The sequence below is a fragment of the Bos indicus genome, chromosome 6, assembly GCF_029378745.1.
Source record: "Bos indicus isolate NIAB-ARS_2022 breed Sahiwal x Tharparkar chromosome 6, NIAB-ARS_B.indTharparkar_mat_pri_1.0, whole genome shotgun sequence".
NCBI lineage: Eukaryota > Metazoa > Chordata > Mammalia > Artiodactyla > Bovidae > Bos > Bos indicus.
Window position 1 is genome coordinate 84,205,524 of NC_091765.1, and position 18,011 is coordinate 84,223,534.

Here is an 18,011-nt window from a genome sequence, read left to right on the forward strand (position 1 = left end):
GTAATAGAAAGATAGCTATGGATACTTGAAAATTCAGTAGCATAGCATTCACATAACTCAGTAGAGAAAAATATATGACTAAGGTTTCTAGGAAAGCAAAATCTAAACAAGAATTGGAGTCTTTATAGAGGGGGAGATGAAGAGGAGAGAGAACAAATTGAGCAATGAAACCTGAGGGGTGTGTGTGAAATACAATGAATGTAAAATTGAAATGCTTGCAGCAGAGACAGTGTACTTTAAGAAACAGGCTAACAATACTTCAGCAGTTGCAGGGCTATCTTGGCAAACCTACTTATTAGGAATAGGAAAGGAGGGTAGAAGAGGAGAGGAAACAATACTTCAAAGCCCTATCAGTGGGGAATAGGAATGTGAAGACAGAAGAAACGTGAAAGTATGTAGAAGGCCTCCTATTCTTGGATTAGGGTTTAGGTAAGGAGAATAATATCTTGATAGGGATAATAATTTTTTTAATAATAGACAAATATTCATCTAACTGAGTTTCAGGAAAGATAAGTATTAACTAAGTACACTGAAATTTTCAAGAAGAAAAACACAGAATGAAAAACAATGAAAATCAGCAAGAATAAGGAAAAGAAACTAAAAAAATACATTATTTACTTAAAGCCAACTGAAGAAATGAAATCAGGTATACTACCTGCTACAATTAATGAGAATAGATAAAGCTTTGTTATTAAAGAATCTATCAAATTGCATTCAAAATTAAAACCTAGTTATCTATTATTTAAAAAGAATCATACTTGTAAATGAAGGGATAAAAGACTGTTGAAAAGAAGCTATGAGAAAGAGATGGTATACAATTAATGTGGAACTCAATATAGAATCCTAAAATAGATCCCAGGTTATATAGGGACTTAGGATACAACAAGGATGGCATTTTATTTTATTTATTTTTCAAATTAACATTAAAATTTTACTTTGAAAAATGTAGTTTAAATTAGGGAAGATCTAGGTTTATTTCATGTTTGCACCTATGTACTCACTGTTTAAGGACCACAGGTTTGAGTTCTAAACACAGAGATTCTTATATAGTTTATTTTGTATGATTTCCGTTATAAGAGAAAAAATGTGATGTATATTTATGATTTTATATACTGCCTTATAAAATATGTTCCCAGTACAAAGGAACTTCCATTTGACCATTTATTGAAATATGTGTAAATGAAATATGTGTAAATACTGATGGATCTTAAACAGACCTATTGTGGTGATCATTTCACAATATGTATATACATAGAATCATGTCAGGCACCTGGAACCAACAAAATGTTGAAAGTGTTAAATGTCAGTTACATCTAAAAAAAAGAAAGAACTGAAACCTTTAAAATATCTTGCATGTCCAATGACTGGAAAAATTTTCTACACACTGGATTCTGATTCCATAATACCAAGACTAATTTATCCTCCTCTGCCACATACTTCCAGTGTTGATGTTCATGATGCATTCATCATCATTTTAGGGCCCTGACCCTCTTCCTCATATAACAGTGTTAATTTTCCTGTGAGATGCATAAGTTCTAGAAGCTATCTGTGCAGTAAAGAGTTAACTCAGTAGGCGTAGGAACTTTGTACATTCATTCCAAAGGAAAAGAGAGATCCTTGAGCGGCTTCTGAGAGGTAACCTTTGACCTTGGATTATCCTGCCTGAGAAGTGTCTTGTAAACCTGAGGCTTTGGGAGAAGGCAATCGCAACCCACTCCAGTACTCTTGCCTGGAAACTCCCATGGACGGAGGAGCCTGGTAGGCTGCAGTCCATGGGGTCGCTAAGGGTCGGACACGACTGAGAGACTTCATTTTCACTTTTCACTTTAATGCATTGGAGAAGGAAATGGCAACCCACTCCAGCGTTCTTGCCTGGAGAATCCCAGGGATGGTGGAGGCTGGTGGGCTGTCGTCTATGGGGTCGCACAGAGTCGGACACGACTGGAGCGACTTAGCAGCAGCAACAGCAGACTTCAAGTTAACACAGTGATCTGTGAGGGATGCTTGCTTTTGTTTGTCTGGGGCTTTGGTCAGGGTATATCAGTTTCACCTCTGGAGGGGCTACAGATTAAACAGTTAAGGTCAGTCATGTGGCCACTCCATGCTTATGTGGTTGGTGACTGTCTCCCAGTAATTACACTGGATGCCCTAAGACTTGGATGAGATTCACTGCAGGTGTTGGCAATATTTCATACTTCAAGCATTTTGTGAACAGGCCTAGTAATTATATGTGCCTTATGAGTTGTTATGATGATTATGCTTAGAACAGTGACAGACACTGTTCAAAAAAACAAAAAAAAGCTGTATAAGGGCTTGTTAAATAAAACTAAGGGTTGAGAACTGGAAAGCCAGAGTTTAAAACTTGAAAACACGTATCAAACATCAGATATGGGATGACAGAGTTAAGAGCAAATACCAAAGGGTCAAAAGGCAAAGATCTGGAGCAATAAAGAAATAAACACACAGAGATACATACAAAATGTGAAGTAGAAGGAAATTTGATTTGGTTCAGCACACAGATCCCAGGTGAAACAAAAGTGCTAGAAGACCATCTTGTTGGGTTCTGGAGAATCCTATAGAGAAGTAGGATTAGGTATGTGTGCCTGCTCAGTCCCTTCAGTCATGTCCAACTCTTTGTGACCCTATGAACTATAGCCTGCCAGTCTCCTCTGTCCATGGGATTCTCCAGGCAAGAATACTGCAGTGTGTTGCCATGCCCTCCTCCAGGGAATCTTTCGACCCAGGGATAGAACCTGTCTCCTTTATCTTCTGCATTGCAGTGGGTTCTTTACCACTGAGCCATTGGAGAAACCCAGGATTAGGTATAGAGCCTGGCAAATAAATCTCTCCTGCCTATTTCTTACACTTTGTTCTGTAGAATTTTTTTTTTTTAATGAAGCAGTGGAAACATTAGTTGTTTTAGTGAAGGAAGAATGTTGTGCTTCTCCTTATGAAATGGTAGCATTTTAAATCACAGGGATAGGTTGAATTATTGAATAAGTACTGCAAACTCAACTGGCTCTCTATACTTGGAAAAAAAATACTTTTGGGCTCCTACCTTGTACTAATTCTGGAAGAGGAAATGGCAACCCACTCCAGTATTATGTCTGGAGAATACCATGGACAGAGGAGCCTGGTGGGCTACAGTCCATGGGGTCACAAAGAGTCGGACACGACTGAAGTGACTGAGAATCACCTTGTACTAAATTATTTCTGTGTGCATAAAGACTTAAAAGTAGGGGGAAAAACTCCCAAGGAAATTGGATACACTTATTTTCATGGGCTGTGAAGTTCATTTGAATCAAGACCAAAAATTCAAAAAATTAAAATAAAGTCAACCTAAGACCACATAAATAGTCAGATGGTAAAAAGTACATTTGGGAAGATATTTGCATGTGAATAGTAAAGAAAGTTTTAACATCTATAATTTACAGAGATATTTACACATTAACAAGGATAAGCAAACGACATGATAGAAAAACTGGGCAAAGAAAGTAACAGGAAATTCACACATGAGCAAGCCCAAATGGTCACTATGTAGAGAAAAAAATTCTCAACCTCATTACTAGTTAGAGAAAATGCAAATTAAGTTAACAATAGCATATACTTATCAAATTAGCACAAAGTTAAAACTGTGTACCTGTTGCTGGGGGGCAGGGGATGGTAGGGGAAGAGTACTCAAATACACACCTAGTGGAAGTGTGAATTATTTCAACCCTTTGGAAAACAATCTGGCAATGTTTCTTAAAATTAGAAATTCTCATCTGATTAAGAAATCTCAATCTAGAAACCTATCAAATGTATATAAATATAAGGATGTATATACAAGGACATTTTTGCAATGTTGGTTATAGTAGTCAAACCTGGAAACAAAGTAAATAACTAAAAACACAGAAGAAATTGAATATATTGTGCTACATCCATACTGAGGAATATTATGCAGTCATAGAAAAGAATAGGTTAAACCTTTACATTGCCTTGGAGAGTATCTGTGAGATATTGCTGAGAAAAGCAAACAAATTTCAGAAGATTGTGTATAACATAAACCCTCTTCAGTAAAATACTGATAAACACTCCTATGGATTTTCTTTTCTATGTAGGCTAATTAATCAAGGAGGAGAATAAGAAAGGCTATATACCATTTTGTTGATATGAATTACTTGAAGGTAGAGTTTGGGGATGTATGTAGAGGGAGAGGAAGGAGTGGGAAAAAATCGGGAAAAAAGCAAAAGGAGGATTGAACTTTAAAAAAAAATCCATTTATGTGTTTTACCCTATCCTTTCACTTACATAAGTTTTAATTTTAAGTTTATTTTTTATGTTTACATCTTTATATAAATATGAATGAAATTGGACATCTTTGGAGGGTTTTAAAGCTGGTAAGTGATGTGATTTGATTTTCATTTTTAAAGGATCCCTTTAGCTCCTGTGTGAACAATAGATTGTAGGGAGATTAGGTGAAAGCAAAGAAGCCAGCTAGGAGGCAAGTGTAGGGGTTTAGGCAAGAAAAATAATAGGGGCTGCGATTAAGGACAAAAATAGATAAAGTTACATTTTGGTGATGGAGTCAATAGAATGTACTAATTTGTTGATTGAGAAAAGTGTTTCTTTGTTAAGTGTTTAGGTTGAGCAGGTGGGTTAATTTTGGTGTTATTTACTGAGAAGTGTAAGGCAGGAGGAGAAACAGGTCTTGGGGTAAAGATCTAGAGTTCCCTTTTTGGAGTCATCAATGTTGTTGGCTTTTAAAATTTGGATGAGGAAGTTAGAGGGAGTACAGATAGAGAAGAAAGGAGAAGATGAAAGGAAGAGGTAAGAAAGAGAAGGGAGGAGGTGAGGATTGTCTGGAAAATGCAGAGGGATCACCTATATTTAGAGATCTACAGATGATAGTGTGCATGCATGGAGAGTCCCTTCAGTTATGTCCAGTTCTTTGCCACCCTATGGACTGTAGCCCACCAGACTCCTCTGTCCATGAGATTCTCCAGGCAAGAATACTGTAATGGGTTGCCAAGCCCTCCTCCAGGGGATCTTCCCAACCCAGGGATTGAACCCACATCTCTTAGATCTCCTACATTGGCAGATACCCACTTTTACTCTTTACAACTAGCGCCACCTGGGAAGCCCTACAGATGATAAGGAACCACCCAAGGCAGCTGGGAAAGGCAGAAGGAAGAAGGAAAAATGAAGACGGAAGTGTCTTAGACACCAAAAAAGAGAAAAGGAAGAAGGAAGAAGATAATAATGGTGTTAAGCTCAAGTAAGAAGTGATCATCAGATTTGGCAACAGTGAGGTCTTTGGTGACCTCTATAAGAATAATTGAATGGGGTAGAGAGAAAGAAATTCTAATTGGACAGGGTTAAATTGAGAACAGGTGACAAGGAGGTGGAACCAGCACAGAAATCTAATTTTTTCAACAAAATATTACTGAGAAGGGGAGCAGGAAACTGTTGCTGGAGAACAGAGTCAAGAGCAACCTTTTTAGATGAGAGTGTGTGAGCTAGCTACTGATATCACTGAAGAACAGACCATGAAATACTATACTGCACTCTGGAAGAGCAGTATCTTGTTTCCTGTAGAAAAGAAAGTGAAAGTCGCTCAGTTGTGTCTGACTCTTTGCTACCCCATGGACTATACAGTCCATGGAATTCTCCAGGCCAGAATACTGGAGTGGGTAGCCTTTCCTTTCTCCAGGGGATCTTCCCAACCCAAGGATGGAACCTAGGTCTCCTGCATTGCCGGCGGATTCTTTACTAAATGAGGCACAAAAGAAAATCCTATGAAAAGAGGGAATAATGCAACTACTTATACGCTCAGAATAATGCACCTGTTGTTAGCTCTCCTAGGCTGCAGAAATATTTCTGCTGATCTACCTGAGCTATTTCATCACTTTTCTTCTCTCGCTCCTCCCTAACCCCCTTCCCCCTGACTTTTTATTCTATTTCCCCAAATATTATTTGAATATGAGGGAAAACTTGGGGCAATTGTACAGGGTGCATACTTGTAGCTGCAAAGTAAAGACAGTGACAGAATTCGTACCACAGATTGTGATTTCTGTAGATATTCAGAGATGGGAGACAACATTTTGAGTTGGAGTGGTTAGATAATAGCATCCTAGAATTGATAGCAATAAATCTACAGATTCATGGAATTTAAATCTATAAACCACCTTAATCTTAATTAGTCCTGTTCTTCAAATAAGTAAACAGAATCTTGCCCAAGCTAACTACTTATATAATAGATTGATTATGCCAGAAATGCAAGCAATATTACTTCCTATATTTTCCAGATGGCTAGCTGATTGTCCTAACAATACTGAATTTGAAATAACATCTTTATCATAAACTAAAGGATTGTACTGAACATAATTAAAATAAAGTTACATGTTTTTTCCCCTTATTTATTCTTTTATATTGTTTAGCAAGATTTCATATTTTTATTCATATAGATTGTTTATAATTTGTGTTAGTTTCATTCATGTATATCATATAGATTTTGTTGCTATTAAGTGGAGTTTAAAAATAATGTTTATATTTTGTTACTTTTGGTAATTAAGAAAAATATTACTTTTTAAATGTTGGTCTGGTAATTGGCCACCTTACAAAACTCAACAGTTGATTCTAATAATTTTTCAACTAAGTCTTTTGAGTATTTTAAGTATACAGAATACTATCAGTAGGCTTCCCTGGTGGCTTAATGGTAAAGGATCTGCTTGCTAAGGCAGGAAACACGGGTTCAATCCCTAGGTCAGGAAGATCCCCTGGAGAAAGAAATGGCAACCCACTCCAGTATTCTTGCCTAGGAAAACTCATGGATAGAGGAGGCTGGTGGGCTATATTCCATGGCGTCTCAGAAAAGTTGGACATGACTTAGTGTCTTAACAACAACATTATCAGTAAATAATGACTGTTTCCTTCATTCTTTTTGATGTACATATATTACTTCCTTTACTTTTTCTATTTGCATTGGAATAGACTTCTAGTAGAATATTTGATTCAGTCCTTTAATTAATTTACAATATATTATTTCCTGTAGAAATATGTAATACTTTAAATTGATTAATTAATTAGTTATTCACTGTGACTTTCTTTCATAGCCTTTGATTTCTCTGATCTCAAGGTGATTCCAAGTTTTTGTTGGAAAACTCACTTTCTTGGAGGCCAGTATTTTTATCTCCAGGGAGTTATTTGTCAGCAACTGTGATGCTGAGATTTTGCTCTTTGCAAATCTCTAGTTTTTATCTTCCAAAAACTCCTCACTCTTTTGGTGGCAACATGTCTGTCATTATAAGACACATTGTTTTTATTTGTTTTCTGTCATTTTAGTGAAATTTGAGGAGAGAAAGGGATAAATTCTCACTATTATTCAGCAATTTTGCTTTGGAAGTTAGGCTAGAAACACTTTGAAGGAATAAGTAATAACATTTGGTGAATGGTTAGATAATGGAGAAGGAGGGATCAAAATTGACCTTAAGATATGGTGGCTAGGTGAGTCTGAGAATGGGAATACCATGAATTAAAACCATGGAAAGAGACTAGACTCAAGATCAGAAATGATGCCTACTAATTTTTCCAGTAGTCATGTATGGATGTGAAAGTTGGACTGTGAAGAAAGCTGAGTGCCGAAGAATTGATGCTTTTGAACTGTGGTGTTGGAGAAGACTCTTGAGAGTCCCTTGGACTGCAAGGAGATCCAACCAGTCCATCCTAAAGGAGATCAGTCCTGGGTGTTCTTTGGAAGGACTGATGCTAAAGCTGAAACTCCAGTACTTTGGCCACCTCATGCGAAGAGTTGACTCATTGGAAAAGACTCTGATGCTGGGAGGGATTGGGGGCAGGAGGAGAGAGGACGACAGAGGATGAGATGTCTGGATGGCATCACTGACTCGATGGACGTGAGTCTGAGTGAACTCTGGGAGTTGGTGATGAACAGGGAGGCCTGGCGTGCTGCAATTCATGGGGTCGCAAAGAGTCGGACACGACCAAGCGACTGAACTGAACTGAACTGAACTGAAAGGATCCTTTAAAAAATTGCTTCAGAATGAACTCAGACACCCAGCCTTAGCGTATAATATTTGTTTAATAAGGTGTGTATAGATGGATGATGTAGAACCATCCTTCGAGTGACTAGTAACTTTAGGCTTGGGGTGTTCCAAGAAGCTGTAAGGTGGATTTATGAGAGCTTCCCCAGTAACAGTCATACAAATCCTATTTTTAAGAGGCTCAGACTCTTGGCACACCCTGTAGGAAAAGGGTTGTTAGGTATGTGACCTGAAACCAAATGCCAAGTTTCAGAAACTCACTTAGTTTCTCACTAACTTATGTTAGTGGGCATTATCACCCCCTGCCCCTGCAATCATGTCTGCAGACACCCTGCCCTGAGCATCTAGTATTTATTTCTTCTTTCCTTATGTTCCAATCGTACAAAAGAAAGCTAGTCCATCAGTAAGTTTTGTAAGTTTTCTTCATACCATTTGAAATATGAATAATGTCTCTGAAATACTGGTTGCATTTTTGATAAACCTTGGATCTTCTCAGTTCCTTCATGTTAGCAACTTAATGCACAATGATTTTCATTTAATGTGTCAGATTAGCACTTTTCTCAATAGCTTATACTGCAGTCACCATCTACAGTGATTTTGGAGCCTCCAAAAATAAAGTCAGCCACTGTTTCCCCATCTATCTGCCATGAAGTGGTGGGACAGATGCCATGACCTTAGTTTTCTAATAAGTTTTGAGGGGCATGAAACTGAATGAACACTAACCTAATTTTTACTCAACCTGAGACATTTCTAATCTGTATTAGATGGAACAGGAATCTTGAATATTATCCTTCACTTTGTTACCTTTTAAAAAATCACATACTTCTAAGTCTGATGAATTCCATAGATAATCTATCATTTGGTAGATTGCAAGAAGAGTCATAAGCATAAAGGTGTATATGCTCATTCCAGGTTTAGGTTAGCTCAGCCGAATATTTGTTATTTGACAAATGCTATCGTTATATAATGATCAAAGATGCTTTCTGTTCTTGGATACTCTGGTAAGTGGTTTGATGTATAAGTTTGGCTGATCTGTTTCTTATGGATCCTCTTAGATACCTTATACATACCAGGTATCATTTTGGTCATCTATAATCCACTGCATTTATATGTGAAAACTACATGGGAGTTGCTTAAACATTTTGGAATATATGACTGGTCATATGAAAGGTGATGTAATCTGAAGTGTGCTTGAAATTTTATAATGTTCACATGCTCATTAATTATAGAGCAATACATCATAAAGAAGATGCAGGTATTGCAGTATAACTTTAGGTAAATTAACCTCTTTGTGCCTCAGTTTCTTCATACAGAAAATGAGAATGCCAGGAGAATCAAATAAGTTAATATGTAAAGTGCTTAGACCAGTACTGACAGTTAGTAAAGCTAATTTTTGTTGTTAAGGTACTGCCTCACTCCTAAATTTTAGAATTTATTTTCACTATAGTTGGGCATCATATCTGCTGGGGAGCTACAAAAAATAAGAAATTACAGATATTTCTTACGTTTCCCACTGGAAAACCATATATCTAAAACATGAAAATGTTCTGTATGAAGGAACATTATTCCCAGTAGTAAAAAATTAAAGACTGTCATTCATAGTAAAGCAACATCTCTCTTTATTCCTTTTCTTCTCTTAGAGTGAGTCATCATCAGAATTATTTAATGGAAATCAGAATAAAAACAGGCTGTGTACGTTGTAATTGTGACTAATAGCTAAGTTTGACGAATGTTCAGAATTCCATTTGGTACATTCTATCTCCATTTGGTTATCACTAGTGTTGTACTTGTGGATGTTGTGTATATGGTAATACTTATAATACAAAGAACATTGGACTAAATGAAAATAGAGAGAAAGGCATGTAAAAGCAGGCATCCTGACCCATGTAAATGAAAAAAGTATGAGAAATATTTGGTGATTGTCTTAATACAGGTAGTAAGAAACCGGGAATGAGGGCTGCAAAAGAAGCCTGAAACAAGATGTCAGGACATCTTAACGTTTGATTAACCAAGATGATATGATAATAGATCAGACTGATAGTTTTGGAATATTCATTTGTGAAGTAAACATAGGTTAGTTTATTTGAATATCTTGATTTGAATTTATAGCATAAAAGGTGAATTTCTTAGTATAGGCCTATTTGGAGTTATTTTAAAGTTATATATTAGCTTTGTTATATACTTATAACTTATTATCTATTAATGGTACTCACTTTAGCCCTTATTCTAATTCTAAGGGCTTACAGATTAATAGAACTTCTGCTAAGATTATGACATATTTAACCTTATATCATGCCAAGAACATTCCCATGGTATTGCATCTGTGTTTGCCACCTCATTGTTAGTTGAAGAAACTGAGGTGTAGGGAGATGAAATAACTTGTCTTAAGTCATACAGCTAGTAAATGGTTAAACTTAGAATTGAACAAGGACTCGGAGTCCAAAGCCTATTTATTAATCAGTGAGTTATATTGATTACTTCCATGTCATTTCCTTCTTTATCATAAAGCTAAACTAAAAGCAGGAATTTTCTTTCATTTTTTAATATACTAACTCTTAGTATAATGGTAAAAGTATACCAAGACTCTTAAAGTCTTTGGATTTATTAGAAACTGGGAGGTACTGAAATTCCTTAGAAAAGCTACAAGCTTTTGTCAGAGAGAGTTAGGTCTGAAAATGTGTTGTCAAGAATCTGCTCAGGAAAATGGGAGATGAATGATGCCACCACTACTCTCGCAGAATTTGGTTTGGTTTATAAAATTATTTGAGTTAAAGTGCCATCTATGATAAAGGAAGCTAATATTAAAGGGGCAGTCAAGATTCTTCATTGGGTTTAACTTATAACAAAATATTGGAGAAGGAAATGGCAACCCACTCCAGTATTCTTGCCTTGAGAATCACAGGACAGAGGAGCCTGGCAGGCTACAGTCTATGGGGTCGCAAGAGTCGGACACAACTGAGAGACTAAGCACAGCACAGCACACAAAACAAAATATACTCTTAAATAGACATTAATGTTTACATACACTGAGGTTTAACAAGAAGATCTTTATTTGGGGTTGTATGTTCTTTTCTGCACTGACCATTTCTCTTCCTTGAATAACTGTTTAAATTAGAAGCAGAAACAACATGGCCTTCATCAGGTATCTTGGATATAGAATAAGTTTCATTCATTTAATTTTTAATACATTAAAAACCTTCTTTGAGTGTCTATCACAAGGTAGGTGTTTATTAGGTGTTCTCAAAATATGTCTCTCTTACATTTTTCTTCCCATGCATGTTTTCTAACTGATTTTCTGAAAGGGCTGACTATCTTCATCTAGAAATGAGGTAGTGGCAAGAAATAATATAAAATTATAAATCATTTTCAACTTGGAAGGTGACTGCTAGGATTCAGGCATTTAAAGGAGAATAGCATTTAAAAAAAAAACAATGCTAAGAAAAGAATTTCAACTTACCAAAGATATTATCTTATTATTTAGGTCCGTATATTCTTGTGAATATGGTTTTGCAAACTTGCTGTCATAGTCAATATTATTGACTTTAAAGCTGATATGATGGTAGAAATATGTCTTTCCTGAGAAGGAGAAAAAAGAAAAAACAGTTTTCATTTTGTTCATTGTGTAACTGCTTTCATTCCTAAGAAAAATCTTGTGAAATAGAATACTCCTATGAAATTTCAGGTAACTTGGCATTTAAATAGTATTAGTTCCTAGTGATTGTTGAAATAACTTTGGCATGCATATTAAATTATAACCTTGTCAAAGAATGTAAGTCATATTTTAGCATTCTAATAAAATTCTTCATATGAGTGACTGCAGTTAATTATTTAAAAGATCTTTCTTATATACTCACTAATAGTAAAAAAAAAAAAAAGCAAAGTAAAATGAGATATCATTTTTCTTGAATTGTATTGGCAAATGTGACAAAAATAATAATACTCAAACTGGAGTGCCTATACTTAGATAAAAAGATTTTAAGCTAAAAATAGTATTGAATAATAAGAGACAAAGAAGATCATAACATAATAATATATGTAATGATAAAAGGGGTCAATTCATTAAGAAGACATAAAAACTTTAAATACATATGTACCCAACATCAGAGCATCTAAATACATTAAGTAAATACTGATAGATCTGAAGGGAGAAATAGATAATGATATAATAATAGTGTGTGTGTGTGTGTGTGTGTGTGTGTGTGTGTTTAGTCACTTCAGTTGCATCCAACTGTTTGCGACCCTGTGGACTAGAGCCCCCCAGGTTCCTTTGTCCATGGGATTCTCCAGGCAAGAATACTGGAGTGGGTTGCCATGCCCTTCTCCAGGGGATCTTCATGACCCAGGGATCAAACCTTCTTCTCCTTCACCTTGCATTGCAGTAGGATTCTTTACCCACTGAGCCATTGGGAAAGCCCCAAAGTTACCAGAAGCAAGAAAACAACAAAATCAGAGCAGAAATAATGTGAAGCAAAGATCAAGGTTTCTTGAAACTTTAAACAAGATCAAGAAAATTTAGCTAGACTGAGAAAAACAGAGAGAAGAGTCAAAACCAGAAATTAAAGAGAAAACTTTGCAACTGATACTACAGAAATACAAAGGATCATGAGACTGTTATGAACGATTATGCACCAAAAAGTTGACTAACCTAGAAGAGATAGATAAATTTTTAGAAACATACAACCTTCCAAGACTTAATCATGAAGAAACAGAAAATCTGAATGGACCAACGAGTTAGGAGTTTCAACCAATAATCAGAAACCTCCCCAAAGAGAAAAACCCAGGGCTAGATTGTTTCTCCAATGAATTCTACCAAACATTTAAGGAATTAATGTTAATCCTTCTCAAAATCATCTAGAAAATAGAAGAGAAAGGAACACTTCTAAATTCATTTTGTTGTTGTTTAGTTGCTAAGTCATGTCTGACTCTGCAACCCCATGGATTGTAGCCTGCCAGGCGCCTCTGTTTTGTGTTCTCCCAAGTAAGAATACTGGAGTTGGTTGTCATTTCCTTCTCCAGTAGATATTTCGACCCAGGAATCGAGCTGAAGTCTTCTGCATTGGCAGGTGGATTCTTTACCACTGAGCCACCAGGGAAGCTCAAACTCATTTTACAAGGCCAGTATTACCCTAATATCAAAACCAGATTAGGACGCTGCAATAAAATCCATAAGGAATATGGTACAAAAATCCTCAGCAAAATGATAGCAGACTGAATGTAACTATTAATACATGTTAAAAGGATCATACACCATAATCGAGATGTATCCCTGGAATTGAAGTAGTTCAATATACACAAATCAATAAATTTGATATACCATATTAATAGAATGACAGATAAAAATCACTGATCATCTCAACTGAGGCAGAAAAAGCATTTGATAAAATATAGCCTTTCACATTGTAAAAACCTAAGGGAGCAAGCCTCAACATAATGAAGGTGATACATGACAAATCCATGGTCAGCATGATAATCAAAGATGTAAGGTTGAAAGGTCATGAACAAGATAAGGGTACCCACTCTCACTACTCCTATTTGACATAGTTCTAGAAATCCTAGCCAGAGCAATCAGGTAAGAGAAAGAAATAAAAGGCATTCAAATTAGAAAGGAAGAAGGAAAATTGTGATTTGTACATGGATGATCTTATATACAGAAAGTCCTATAGACTCTACCAAAAAACTGTTAGAACTAATTGAGTCAGTAAAGTTGTTGGATACAAAATCAGTTGTGTTTCTATACCCTAACAATGAAACATCTGAAATAATGTATAAGTGTATTGTGATAATCATTTTATAATATATGAGTGTATAGTAGTAACCATTTTGCAATATATATCAAATCAACTTGTTATATACCTTCAAGTGACATTAATGTCATATGTCAACTATATTTAAGTAAAGCTGTCAAAAGAAAGTTTCAAAGGAACATAGTATTTTGTCATTATATATTTTTATTCATAAATACTGTATGACTTCTTAATTTTCCATTAGAATATCAGGGTTGAAAATCTAGGCCATTAAGACAGTATTAGGCTTTATTAATGTGTTGAACTACTAAAAGAATTTTAAACACTAGAAAGGAAAGCCATTCCCTAGGTCTGTTATCCTGTTAGAGCTCTGAGTCCTGAATTAGAAGGTAAAGCGGTAAATTGAGTGCCACTGTTGGCATTTAAAGGAACTATCAGACTATTATATTAAAGGATTAGCTTCTGTCCTTCAAATGTAACCTAGACCTTAAGCAAGAAAAATTATGGACTATGATCTAAGTATTATTTTGATTGGTTTTTCCTTCCTAGAAGAGTCACATTTTTCAAAGGTTCCAGGTCATATTCTGGGCTACTCCTAGCCGAGACTATTATCCTCACCTAGCCCAGGACTATTATCCTGACCAGTTTTTCTCTCTGTGTCTTTATTTACTTTTGTTTGATTTCCAAGTGGTTTTTAAAACTGAGGTATAATTGACACACACCATTATATCAGTTTCATGTGTGGTGGTGGTAGTTTAGTCGCTAAGTCATGTCCGACTCGTGACCCCATAGACTATAGCTCACCAGGCTCCTCTGTCCATGGGATTTTCCAGGCAAGAATACTGGAATGGGTTGCCATTTCCTTCTCCAGGGAATCTTCCCAACTCAGGACTCGAACCCAGATCTCCTGCACTGCAGGCAGATTCTTTACCAACTGAGCTACCAGAGTTTCATGTGTACAACATAATGATTCAATATATGTACATATTGAAAAATGATCACCATAATAAGTCTAGTTAACATCCTTCCAAGTGATTTTTATGCACATTAAAGCTTGAAAAGCAGGGTTTAGATAAGTGGCTCCAAGCCTGCACTTTCAATTAAGATCATATGTGGACACTTTGTGTCCTCTCCCATAGATTTGTGTATTGGACTTGGTGGGAACATGAATGTTGTTTTAATTAAGAGCTCTAGATGCTTCTGAGGCCAGGGTTAAGTATCTGCGCTCCCGAGCATATTTATGAGGGTCGGGTTCAGCCTTTGGTCCTAGGGTAGATAACAGGGTCTGTTCTGCATGGGTTTGGTAGAGGCAGAGTGGTGCAGCCCACATTAGTCATTGTGTAGCAAAATCTGGGATATCTGTGGGAAGGGAGGGTCCTCAAAGACAGAGAAGGAGAAGTTCAAAGTTTGTTCTTCATGTAGGAGTCATCTTTCCTGAATCTCTCCTGAGACAGGGAAGGGTAGACGTTCCTGAATTTCCAGGCCCTTCTGCCTGTGGCCATGGTGGTAGCAGGTAAGGGTCTGTGCTGAAGCCTTTAAAGGCATATTCTGAAGATGCTGCTGTGATTTCTGCACATTATTTCCCTTGAGGAAGAAACCTAGAGGAGGAAGCAGAAGAGGAAGACATAGCAGGCTCTCAGGTAAATGTCCTATTATGGGCTATGTCCTCCTTACTTCTTGAAATGCCATGATTTTGCAACTGAAAAATTTTACTTTTGTACCTTTGGTGTTCCTGCCTAACAAGTGTTTTTCAACTTATTTTATTTCCTGTGATAGTCAAAGGTTAAGTCTTTATACTACTTCTCTCCTTTATCCCAAATTCTTCTTTTCTTTTTCTGTTCAGATTTCTGATGGGCCTTTAGCAATTCCCATCACAAATTAATGACTTGCAACTACATAAAATTTTCCCTTTGTGCTAGATCACTTGGGAAGTTAGTGGTAGCTAAGATTTCTATGTGGGATGAAGTGGGGGCCTTGGATTATCAGCGAAGGGAAATGTAGTGTTTAGTTCCTGTATGGATGCTCCATCAGTTCTCTGTACACCAAGATTAAGAAAATGCACATCGAGAGAGGATGGCATTAACGGTCCAGAATAACATAGACTTTTCTAGAAAAGAAGAGTAATTATGAGACACACCTCTCTAGAATTCTAAAGAAAGAATATGGGAGTTCTATGTGGCTTGACATTTGAATAAGACTGAAGTTTTTTATGACTAGATTTAGATTATGATTTGCTTATTTTTCTGCCAATAAATATCACAACAGTTATATGTCCTTCAGCAAATATTAGGCTCCTGATATCAGTTTGTCTCATCAGAGCTGATGTTATTCACTTGGTCCACGTGCCAGATTTCTCCCCTACTCTTTGTATCATTCCAAAACTACTGAGAAGTAATAAAAAAAATGCTGTTTTTTATGTTGAATTTTCTACCTGTCTTATGATAAATAGAATTCTTTCTGTGGTCAGGACCATACATATATTGTGGGCTTATAATTTAACTGATAACAGCATTTGTGTACTTGTCCTCGAATTTTCCACCCCAGCTCTTTCTCACACATGGTGACTTATTTGCTCAAAACTGGATCCCAGTGGCCACCAATTGCTCCCATTTTTGGCTGCTATTACCTTAAAAAATGAATCACCTGAAATACTACCAGCTTGGTCCTTGGTTTCTGTTCTCAATGTTTAGGACTTGTTAAAAGTAGTTCTCTAAACTAGGATCTGGAGAGTCAAAGAAATGCTTTTTTCCAAAGACTACTAGTTAACATTAAACTTAGCCCTGAAGAAAAAGTCTAGGAAAAGTACCTCACATATTTATTAATATCATTTTGTTCTTTGCTAAGAAGCAAAAACAAAAACAAAGAATATAAATTTCAATTCAAGAAGGAATAATTTTTGCCTTGACTCTGTTTTCCCTTTCTTTTCCTGTTCCTTGAAAGTGAGATTGCTATTTTGGGATTAACAGTTTCCATTTACAGTTGGCACAGGAATACTTGAAATTTCCTGAATTACCAGTAGTGAGAAAACCATCCAGACAGATTAACATTCTCCATGCATATTCCGAAACTTCCCTGGAAGTCTCATCTGCTCATTTCCTCATCAATTACTCACAGCCTAACCTAGATAGAATTTTAACTTCCTGAGGAAGACATTATGTGCTACTTCTTGATATTCTACCTTCTCTTTTCCTATAGCAATGTAGTTTGTGATTTTTAACTGAGGAAATTCTATCCAGAAATAAAAACCTATGTTTTTCTGCCCCTGTTTATTCCATCTGGGAGTGATGGAGTGCACTTAGGTTCTGACAAATGGAATGAAAGAGAAAAGGGTATGTGCAGCGCCTGAGATGTTTTTCTTATTGATAGAAAACAAGCTCATCTCCTTCCTACTCTGCCTTCTGTCTGGCTGGAATGAGAACTTAATGGTCAGAACTGACACCATCACTTTGAACATTAAGATCTAGACAATGGCAGTAGCATAGCAAGATTGAAGGAGGCTGGGTCCCTGAAATCTTGAAGTGACAAACTGAACCTGAGTCACTGACCTCTAAACTTATTTGTACCTATTTGTACCTCTGAATCTTATATTATATCTGTCTCCTTCCAGATCAGTAGTTCTGACTTTGGCTGAACATTAGAACCATCTGGGGAGCTTTTAAAGTTAAAATTTTCATTCCAGATAGCATTTTTTTTTGTAGTTCATTTTATTTTTATTTTTGCTTACAATTACACTTTTATTATTATTATTATTTTTACTTTACAATATTGTATTGGTTTTGCCATACATCATTTTTGAGTGGGGCTTTTGTATTAGTATTCTTTTAAAAAGGTTTCCAGGTGATTCTAAGGTGCAGTCAGGGCTAAAATTTATTACTCTAGATCAGGGATGAGCAAACTATGAAATTTAGCCTGCTGCTGAGTTTTGTATGGCCTATGAGCTAAGACTCATAGACTATTTTCTTGGGCTCCAAAATCACTGCAGATGGTGACTGCAGCCATGAAATTAAAAGGCACTTGCTCCTTGGAAGAGAAGCAATGGCAAATCTATACAGCGTATTAAAAAGCAGAGACATTACTTTGCCTACAAAAGTCCCTATAGTCAAAGATATGGTTTTCACAGTAGTTATGTATGGATGTGAGAGCTGCACAGTAAAAAAGGCTGAGTGCTGAAGAACTGATGCTTTCGAACCGTGGTGCTGAGAAGACTGAGAGTCCCTTGGACAGCAAG

The 18,011-nt window shown here is 36.4% G+C and overlaps 1 protein-coding gene across 1 annotated transcript in view; it reads right to left on the reverse strand.

Annotated features, from left to right (window-relative positions):
- Window positions 1-11,701, reverse strand: part of LOC109560039 (transmembrane protease serine 11C-like) — a 48,302-nt gene extending 36,601 nt beyond the window's left edge. The window contains exon 1 of the mRNA XM_019962056.2: window positions 11,497-11,701. Coding sequence (XP_019817615.2) covers window positions 11,497-11,658 — 162 coding nt within the window. The 5' untranslated portion in view covers window positions 11,659-11,701. The remainder of the gene's footprint in view (window positions 1-11,496) is intronic.
- Between the last annotated feature and the right edge of the window lie 6,310 nt (window positions 11,702-18,011).